The 10,896-nt window shown below is 38.8% G+C and overlaps 1 protein-coding gene across 1 annotated transcript in view; it reads right to left on the bottom strand.

The window, feature by feature from the left end:
- Positions 1-4,110: 4,110 nt before the first annotated feature.
- Positions 4,111-10,896, bottom strand: part of RORB (RAR related orphan receptor B) — a 140,488-nt gene continuing 133,702 nt past the window's right edge. Inside the window, exons 9-10 of the mRNA XM_048073568.2 lie at positions 6,994-7,106; positions 4,111-6,497 (exon numbers count right to left, since the gene is read on the bottom strand). Of these exons, the coding sequence (XP_047929525.1) occupies positions 6,342-6,497; positions 6,994-7,106 (269 nt within the window). The 3' untranslated portion in view covers positions 4,111-6,341. The remainder of the gene's footprint in view (positions 6,498-6,993; positions 7,107-10,896) is intronic.

Below are 10,896 nucleotides of genomic sequence, written 5' to 3'. Positions count from 1 at the left end.
TTTTTAATGGGCAGTTATCATGCTAGCAAGAATTTTAGTCATTTAGACATAGCTCCCAGCAACCTGAAAATTAAAAGTAAAGTTGCCATGGGACAGTCAGTGAAGAATACTATTATGAAAGCCTTTATGCATAGGGATATTGGCCTCTTCTTTCCACCTCCTGATGTGGTTGCCCACTCATCTCTAGGTGTAGTGATTTCAGAAGATGGAAAGAGTCAGAACTCATACATACTCAGTAAAAGAATAGCAACAATGGTCATTATTAGAGCTGAGGAAAACCTATTGTTTGGAGAAATTAAATTAAATCAAGGGCTGGCAAGATAATCCACTGAAATTTACCTTTTTGTATGAGTTCTTGTAAAGATAGCTCTACGAAAATATTTAGTGTAAAGTTAGGGATTAGCAGAAGTGCATTTCTCATCTCTCATTACTAGGAAATGGGAGTTTTTTCACCAATGCAGTTTTAAGATGTTTTTTTTTTTCCCCTTGGGATGAGAAGAGGACTGGTCATGTCATGGAGAAGCATTGCTACAAAGGCTTGGGGGTAGCTGTGACATTGTGTATCCCTGAGAGGAAAGGGCAGCTGTTAGGCATTTAATTTTATACTATTCGATCTGTATAGGCATTTCTCCATGTGGTAGCTCAGCAAAACCATTGCTGCCATTGTTGACGTTACCATTTACTCCACATCTTAGCCTTTCTTCTTACATGCCTGCAGCATTTCTGAATATGAGCTCACATTAACGGTACCTAAACTCAGTACCTTTAAACAGCACTTTCTTTTGTCAATTGCCTAAGTTCAGTAACTCGTAGAAAGCTTGCTTGCATTTTGTTTCCAAAAGGACTTAACACCATAAACTGACTGGTCAGTAGTGCTCCACTAACTGTGAAACAACAAGTTAAGTAAATCCTGCACCAAACTGAGGAAACTCTGACAGTGAATTCAGTTTATAACAGTTTATAACAATATTACTTCACTGGCTTGAAAGCCTTGTCTGGATTGTGTTCATTTGGGCGGCTCAACCAGTGCCCTTCAAAGCCTCTAGCATTCTCTTCCTTATTATCACCATTATACTTATATAGCTATTTTTAATAATGAAACATCCCTGAGTGGCATACAGTGCAATATCTGCATCAAGCAGTGATTGTCATTTACAAAGCATGAAACATAAAAAAGAAAGAAGAGGACTGGGTCTCCAACATGCTGCTTGTAATGGATATCAGAGATAGAAGTAAGTCTCCAGAGTGGAGGCAGAAAGTGCTGGGATAGGTTGGTAGGTGTGTATACTCTGTTACTGTCAGGAGAAGAAAGCCATCTCAGGTTTCCATTTCACATGTACTTAAAAAAGATTGTGCCATGTTTCAGTTTGGTCTGATTGTGCAGTGCTATATTCCTATGATATCTAATAGGCAATGACTCTGAAAATAATCTGCTTCCAGGCTGGACCTCGGTCCTTCTGGAAATGGCACAATCAATGCACAGTCAGAGGGAAGGAAGATGCAGGGAGCCTGGATGTGTTTCATCTGTGCTTTGTAGCACAGCTTTACGGGGGGGGTGAGAAAGACAGTGGAGAATGTAATAATCAGCTGCACTTCTCTAGCTGTGCTGCGTGACTGCTTTGCAGAGTGCTGCAGCCTTGGAGCAGCTCCTACAGCTCAGTGGTGGGAGGCTGCGGGGTCAGCACGTGAGAACAGCTTTGCATCCTCTTTGTGTAGAAGTTTGTATGTCAGAAATACTAGCAAAATTAACCCAAAAGGAAGTGTACACCTATGCATGCTGCTACCATGAAAATGAACAACGAAAGTCGTATAATAAAACTTATATTCACAGGCAAATCCAGTAGCTGCTCCAACTGGAGCACCATAACCTTGCACAGGCATTGAGACAGCATTGGTGCTCAAGGCACAACAGAGAGAATAAACTGGTCCCTGTGAAATGTAGCAGAAATGAACAGCAGAAAGTGTGAAGGAAAAGCATTAAAGAGCAAGTATGATGACATCTGACTGTGCTCCACAAAGCTCAGAGGGGACCTCTTAACATCAAAGGTCTGACTTTGTGAGGGGTTGAGCACCTTCTGTGCTGTGCTGAGATGCCTCCATTTTTAGCGGACCTAGTTATAGCTCAGGGAGCTTGACAACATGCCAAATCAATTCCTAAATGCTGCCTATCATAAAGCAATCTTAAAATATACATTGTTTTTGGAAACTAGTTGATTCAACTAAATGCCTTCTATTACGCTGTTTGTTTGTGTTGGTTTGTTTTTCTTTTTCCTTTTTTTCCTTTTTTATTTTTTTTCCCTAGCAATCACTAAAGCATTCTTTCCATTAGAAGAAAATATGACTCTTGGAATTAATTCTTTATGCAAAGAGCTGGCTAGAGTGACATTTACACCAAAGTGAAGTCTCTGTGGCAGTATAACAGTCTACATCTGCCTGCTTGATGCCAAGGAAAATTTAGATCAATGTGTTTCAATTATCTGAGAGCAATTCTAGAAGATTCAATATATGTTTTAAATATGTTAAATATCAAGAATTAATCAGTCATTAAAAATTGTGTCCTGTGTGAAGAGCTTGTCACTAAAAAAATCAATAAACATAACCAATTACTACACAGAGCAGGTGTGACAAGTTCCAGTTCTAGAGATTTAATTGAAGGGCTTCAGATATTGTTGCAGACTAATGAAAGCCAACAAGAAATAAAACACTGCACCAATATTGTCTGAAATGCATTTTGTGAGTGGTCTGTGGTTATTTACTTGGATAACTGGAACATACAAAATCTAACACTGAGAATTTGAAACTGTGTACAAATGACTTTGTACAAACAAAGACAACAAAAATCCAGTCTTTAGCATGTGGTATTTTTTTGTTATTCTATACTCAGTCAACGAAGGGCAGAAGAAGTACTACTTGACCTATGTGGTCAGTCCAAAATCACAGAAAATTAAATAAATGTTATCAGCTCTAATTAGCACAAATAAATAATGTATGAGAAAAATTTTCTGTTTCTCAAATAAATAACAGAATTAGTTCCTCAAATTCTATAAAAGTAGAACCAAAAGTAGAACAAGCTGTTGATAATTAACATTATTTTAAGATAATAATTTGTTTAGCAATATTTGTAATTGTTTGTACAGGCTATAGCCTATCGATGACAATGAGAATTTTTGCATACCAGATTCTCCATGGTTTTACGACAAAAGGAGAGAATCGATTTCTCACCCCAGACTGCACACTGCTACCTCTGTGGTTTCTGGTAAGTCATTTAACTTCTTTACCTTCATTTCTTTATCTTTAAAAAAGGGTAAGTAAACCTTACTGATTTGGTCAAATCTTACTGAAGAGATCATGAGGTTGCAGTGATTTAAGAATAGTGCTTTAAGGATGAAATTCCCTATGGATAATTATTAAATAATATGTCATTTTCACTGGTGATCTCCATTTTGCCATCCTGCCTAAGACATAAGTCATAATGTCAGCTAAAGACTGATTAGCTTGTTTGAAAAGAACAAAACATTTTCAAGATGTAATGCATAATTGTGGATTGTTTCTAAACATAACAAACTTCATTTACCAACAATAAGAACAGTAATATTTATCACATTCTATATCCTGTGGCTTAGCTGAATATGTTACTTATACTGAGAATGAGTTTATAAAGGACTTCAAACAAATAGATAGATAGATAGATAGAGAGATAGATAGATAGATAGATAGATAGACAGATAGATAGATAGATATGTTCTTGTATTGAAAAAGAGAAGAAAAACATGAATCCCCTGCAGTTAAAATTGAACTCCTGTGGGATTCAGTTTAACTTGACTTTTTTTTTTTCCAAATACGTTCAAGTTGACCATGCATAAATATGGTTAGTTATGTTTTTTTGATATTAGAAAGAGGTGGAATTTGGAGTCCTATTCACAGATTTGCCATGTAAAAGGCTGCAAGCAGATAGATCACCTTCTAAGAGGATGCCAGTCTTAGGGTTTAAGTGGTATAAAGAAGAATCAAGAGCAATGTTTTACTATGTTAACCGAAGACATTTCAATGTAATGGTCAGAAAACATGCTCTGAATTTGGTGGAAGAAAAAGGTGTTTTAAAGATTTATTTTGTATAGGACCAAGTAATTTGGAAGATTGTGCCATGTTCACAACAAAATTCTTCTCAGCACAACTAACTTGCTTGTGCAGGTTACATATATATATAAGCTGGAATGGACTTAAATATTTATTAGCTGGGAGATTGTAACTGCTCTTGTATCAGGTCTCGGAGTGCTAAAACAGTGCATGTATACTTGCAAACTGGTTGGTGGAGGGCTGGGGGAAACATCATCAAGTGTGCCTGAAATAGGCATTGAATTACTAGATGATGCAGAAAATGGAGCATTGGACTGATACAGGAGCTGTGTGGTCTCCTGGAAAAGCCAGAGGCCTTGAGTTATCGCTGCCACAAGCCAAGTTTCTGCACCCACCATGAGGCCCAGCTGCGTCCCCATGGGCTCCCAGCAGCACTGCTCTGGGAGTGACCTGGTAGACAGTGGTGCCTTCAGCCTGCCTGCAGGCACGCTCCTCCTCACCAGGCCTCAGCTCACATTGCCTTCAATGTGATTTGAAATAAAGAAATGCATCTGCTTATGACCCTGCATTTGCTTCATTTCTTTTTCACTTGTTTCTGCATCCTCTTATTTCTGTTCTACTTCCTCCGCTGGTGTCCCCTGAAGAGACTTCTCAGGAAAAGTTCACAACAGGTAAAAGTGATGTTAAGGACAGAGCCGTGACAGGAACTGAATACCTGTTCTTCCACAGGCAAAAAGTTTATGTTTTTTGTCTCTGGCAGACTCCAAATACGTTAATCATGACTGCAGTTAAAATTAATAAATCCCCAACTTTAGGTCTGTAGTAGTCATTCTATGTTTCTTAACTCCCTCCTATGTTTGCCTTTGGTTTTGCAAACAAATAAATGCACATAAAATCAATTCAAAGAGAGACAAAAAGATAGCCTGAATCTTTTGCTTGCCTCCTGAAGAGTGCATAAAATCATCCCGATGTATATGTATATATATACACACATAAGTGTATGTGCATGTAACATATATGTATCTATATGTGGAATGGAAACCATCAGTCTCATCTAGATGAGGCTATGTCAGAAATAGTGATAGTTATGTTCACTTTGTAACCATGGCCATTGCTCGCTTTGACTTTCCTCCTCCCTCCCTCCCTCCCTCGCTCAGAGCTACGTTTTAGGCTTCCTATGGTTTTCGCTGAGTTCACTAAGTCTTTCCATTGAGTTAAGCAAAAAAACAAGCCAAGTCTTGAAACTACTCTTCAAAGAAGTATATATAAAATAAAATCTTTTGTGGAATCAGAAAAATGTGTGGGTGGGACAGTCTATGTTTTTATTCTGTATTTCAGACACTTCACTGACATCATATCCTAAAACGTTCACTTTTATATGTGCTGTATCCCTGTGACAGGGAGAATTCCGAAAAAGCTTCTCTTCTCTCCACTAAAATCGTCCAGACAAGGCTTTTGCACCATTGATACATTCCTGATGTTTCCTCTACAGACTGCATACATGCACTACATTACATGTCTCAGGAGTGATCTTGTCATTACACATTGGCAGATGATGATTTAACTCTGACTGGTAAAGCAAATTGTGATTGCCCAAAGTAAATCTAATACATTACTTGGAGAGCAAGAAATGCATGACAGCCTAGCTGAGCATCCTTTAAAAGTAGGCATGGGACTTTTAAGCTACAGCATGTATGCATATAATACATACATATATATATATATATATATATGAGTATATAGCACATATACATATATATATACGTATTTCATACATGCACAATAATTTCCAAGACAGCTACAAATTTCCACATGCATTAAACTATCTAAAAACATAGAAATAGGCAAGTCTAATAAGTGGAATTTTCTTAAATTATATTTGAACAATAAACAGCAAGAGTAATACTGCAAAGTACTGCTCTATTCTCATTTATATCTACAATAAAATTCTATGAACAGTTGTCTCCCAAAACATATCCCAATAAAATAAAATTAAAAAAAAAGGTAACACCCAGTGTACTATATTTTATATTCATTGTCAGTTTAAAAAAAAAAAGTAAACAAAGAAAAGAGAAAAAGGACATCCCCACTCAGAGTTGCATATTTACATTCTTCAAACTGTAGCGGTGAAAAATAATTCTATTAAGTGCAGAACATTCCTAGTGTTGCAGTAGTGACATTTTTAATAAGTTCATTATGAAAACATTTCTTTTTGTCTTAACAGTGATGCATTCCATGACTACGTGAAAATTTTATTATCCCCTTCACTTGCAGCCAGTGGTTGAGTCTGGATTGAAAAGCTCCTTATATAAGGGAGGAAACAGTGTGTTCACTATATCTGGATGAGACTGTTTAAATACCTGTAGTTTCTCTCCGTGCAAGTTGCAAAGTGCAGTAATGGTTGGTATCTTGGCTATTAACTGTGAGACATTGAAATAAGAAGAAAAGGAAGAGGGAGGAAATAAATTTAGTATAAATTACAGTTTCCAGAGTGAATTAATATAGTATCTTTTTGGTTAACTGAATGCAATATCCTGAACTCCATCAAAACTACCTATCCAGACCTTGGATAAGGCCACTGTTCAAGTACAGTTAAAGGCTAAAAACAATTGTCCTCGAAACTTGAGACAAGTGCCAAAACAGTATTTAACAAGGAACCTTCTCTAGGGGTATTTTTTTGAAGTGGTCCCACTCTTTCTAGGGTACCAAATAAAGCAATTAATGGATAGAACAAAATATGAACTACGAGGAAAGACAAAACCAAGAAGAAGAGTACAACAGCAATGCTTACTTCTTCTATATAATGAAAGCATTTAGTGTGATGATTTTAACTTACATTAATGCAGCAATGGAGAAGTGGCTACAAAAAGAGACACATGACTGAGGAGTGCTTAGCTCCTTGTTTTAACAATTTACCTTCGTCAAAGTCTCATCATCAAGATGGTTCTTCTGGATCACATGCTGAAGTGCAAAGTATATTTTTTCCTGAAGCTTCTGGACCTTCCTTGGCTCTATTAACCAGGCTCGATCTAAGAAAAAGGAAGGGAAGAGATAAAGCCAAGAAAAGCACAGATGTGGTACATGCTCATGGATGAACTCAGTGTCCCATGCTGGCAAGCATTCACAGCAATCATAATTCTCATGAGGGAGGACTGCATGATAATTAAAACATGGTTTCAGAAGCAAAGTATCTTAATCCATTAAAGGATCACTGGAGAGATTAATTAACACATACTGAGTGTACAGCAATACAATATTGGCTCTGCGTTTGTTTGTGTGAACCAGCATGTTAAAAGGTAAAATGGGAGTAGAAATGAAACAAGATCCAAGCATTTTATTATACTTTCATGGTAATCAGTGTTCTAACTTCATATTGCCTAGGTAAAAAAGACGTCATGTCATCTTAGTGTCTTAGTACATAAAAAATAAGCATATTAATCAAAACAGTCACATATTTGAAAATAATATAATAATCAAAAGAATAAAACAAAATGTATCCTGTTATTTATTAGGCTAACTTTATGAGACCAAATATTATATTCTGTATAAAAAGAAATGTCTTCCTTCAAAAGAATTTATTTAATAATGCAAAGAATAATAAGCTGTTGCAAAGTCTTGAAGTGCAAATTTCTCATTATTTAAAAATGTTCTATTTTTAAACAACAAATAAAGATTATATGGCAGAATAACAATTACAGTTGTTTGGACTTTTACTGATCTCAAACCCCAAGTTTAGGAGATTAAAAAAAAAAAAGTATATTCTCTCAAGTCATAGCTTCTGGAAACAACCATACACAAAATGAAGTAGCAGACCCCAAGACAATCTCCAAATGAGTAATATGCTGTGTTTATAGAATCACAGAATCATAGAATATCCTGAGTTAGAAGGGACCCACTAGGATCATTGAGTCCAACTCCTGGCACCACACAGGTCTACCCAAAAATTCAGACTAGATGACTAAGAGCACAGTCCAAACACTTCTTAAACTCCGACAGGCTTGGTGCCATGACTACATCTCTGGGGAGCCTGTTGCAGTGTGCGACAACCCTTTTGGTGAAGAACCTCTTCCTGATACCCATTTACAGCACCACTAAACCTTCTGAGTTCCCATGCTGTAAACTTGTTTCTCCCTCTTTCACTATCCAGACTGATTCTTGGATCTATAGATTTTAGCTTTCCAGGAGGCTATCAGGCTTTCCTGGCTATCCGGGGAGGTCCCAGTCGACTGGTGGCTAGCAAACGTGACGCCCATGTACAAGAAGGGCCGGAGGGTAGACCTGGGGAACTATAGGCCTGTTAGTTTGACCTCAGTGCCAGGGAAACTCATGGAGCAGATTATCTCGAGTGTCATCATGCGGCACTTGCAGGGCAAGCAGGCGATCAGGCCCAGTCAGCATGGTTTTACGAAAGGCAGGTCCTGCTTGATGAACCTGATCTTCTATGACAAAGTGACATAGTTAGTGGATGAGGGAAAGGCTGTGGATGTGGTCTACCTTGATTTCAGTAAGGCTTTTGACACCGTTTCCCACAACTTTCTCCTCAAGAAACTGGCTGCTCGTGGCTTGGACTGGCGTACGCTTTGTTGGGTTAAAAACTGGCTGGATAGCCAGGCCCAAAGAGTCGTGGTGAATGGAGTTAAATCTAGTTGGAGGCCGGTCACTAGTCCCGCAGGGCTCAGTACTGGGGTCAGTTCTCTTTAATATCTTTATCGATGATCTGGATGAGGGGATCAAGTGCACCCTCTGTAAGTTTGCAGATGACACCAAGTTAGGTGCATGTGTTGCTCTGCTCGAGGGTAGGAAGGCTCTGCAGGAGGATCTGGATAGGCTGGAGCGATGGGCTGAGGCCAACTGTATGAAGTTCAAGGCCAAGTGCCGGGTCCTGCATCTGGGGTGTAACAACCCCAAGCAGAGCTACAGGCTGGGAGACGAGTGGTTGGAAAGCTGCCTGGCAGAGAAGGACCTGGGAGTACTGGTTGATAGTCAGCTGAATATGAGCCAGCAGTGTGCTCAGGTGGCCAAGAAGGCCAACAGCATCCTGGCTTGCATAAGAAACAGTGTGGCCAGCAGGGCTAGGGAAGTGATTGTCCCCCTGTACTCGGCTCTGGTGAGGCCGCACCTCGAGTACTGTGTTCAGTTTTGGGCCCCTCTCTACAAGAAGGACATGGAGGTGCTCGAGAGAGTCCAGAGAAGGGCAACGAAGCTGGTGAGGGGTCTGGAGAACAAGTCTTATGAGGAATGGCTGAGGGAGCTGGGGTTGTTCAACCTGGAGAAGAGGAGGCTCAGGGGCGACCTTATCGCTCTCTATAGGTACCTTAAAGGAGGCTGTAGCGAGGTGGGGGTTGGTCTATTCTCCCACGTGCCTGGTGACAGGACAAGGGGGAATGGGCTAAAGTTGTACCAGGGGAGGTTTAGCTTGGATATTAGGAGGAACTTCTTTACTGAAAGGGTTGTTAGGCATTGGAATAGGCTGCCCAGGGAAGTGGTTGAGTCACCATCCCTGGAGGTCTTTACAAGATGTTTAGACGTAGAGCTTAGTGATATGCTTTAGTGGAGGACTTGTTAGTGTTAGGTCAGAGGCTGGACTAGGTGATCTTGGAGGTCTCTTCCAATATAGATGATTCTGTGATTCTGTGATTCTGTGAAATAAGAAATTAAGTCTTGTCACAGGCATGAATCTTAATGTACAGATGGAAAGGTGCAGGAAAATCCCTCTCCTTCTCAGAGCTCTTCTCCATACCTCCCCCAGTCACTAAAATAATCCATAGAAATAATGTAAATCAGGAGACTGGAGCTGAAGAGTATTTCAGCACAGAAGAAGCAGGATTGTCATTTGTCTGACTGTCTCTGGAGAAGACTCTATGAAAAGTGTCCTGCACCAAATGTTCTGAAAAGAGACAAAACTAAGCCTCTAAATATTTAGCAGATAATCAGAAAAAGAAAAAAAAATTGAAAAGGTTAGGGATCATAGGGATCATTAGGGGTCATAGTTTGGCTCCAAATTTATGCTGTTGCAAAAACATACCTTTCAATATTGTTAAATCAATGCCTATTGTTGCAGACAGGAAGTAGAAAGAATTATGATAGAGAGCAATCCTTAAAGATTTATCTTTCTGCCAAAAGCATGAGCTTAAAAATAGACTGAGGCTGTTGGAGTACAGGCTTCATCATTTATCTGTCACAGAGCATGTTGTATATAATACAGGAGTTCTTAGAATAATGACAAGAGCTAGGTGAAAATTTAGCAATGGATATTAATTTTGTCTCCCGAAATGTGGTTTCTACCAACTAAAAACCATGTGCAAATTTGTGCAAATTCCCCAGATACCTCTGATTATATTCTTAAAAGTGTGGGAAAAAGTCAACAGATCAGTGGCTACCCATACAGAATATGAGAAGCACTGTTTCAGCTCTTTCAGTGCTTTTCCTTCTGGATTTTGGTGGCTTCTGTGTAAGAAAAACTTGAAGATGAACACTTCTCAAAGGAAGTGGCTGTGTCACTAAATTAGTTGGTAGAATTACTGGTGTGGTTTCCTCTTAGAACCGGTGCTTTATTTGTTCACTTATGTTTGCAAGACAAAACACTTTATTATGAAGAAAGTGGAACACCTGGATTATTTCATTCTCCGTTCATTCTCTATTGCTTTTTATTATTTTTGAAAGAAAATAAATGGCAATTTTCAATGTCAATTCAATGTGTACTGATTTTTCTTGCCTCCCCATTCACAAACTTAGCAGCCCAGTTGAAATGAGAATTATTTGCACAACTCAAACTTGCAGTCATTTTAAAGAATAGAGGTTGCCTTCACTCTTGCACAT

Source organism: Anser cygnoides, chromosome Z (genome assembly GCF_040182565.1).
Source record: "Anser cygnoides isolate HZ-2024a breed goose chromosome Z, Taihu_goose_T2T_genome, whole genome shotgun sequence".
In the NCBI taxonomy this organism is placed as follows: domain Eukaryota; kingdom Metazoa; phylum Chordata; class Aves; order Anseriformes; family Anatidae; genus Anser; species Anser cygnoides.
The sequence above is the reverse complement of the archived record's forward strand: the minus strand, read 5'-3'. Positions and strand labels throughout refer to the sequence as shown.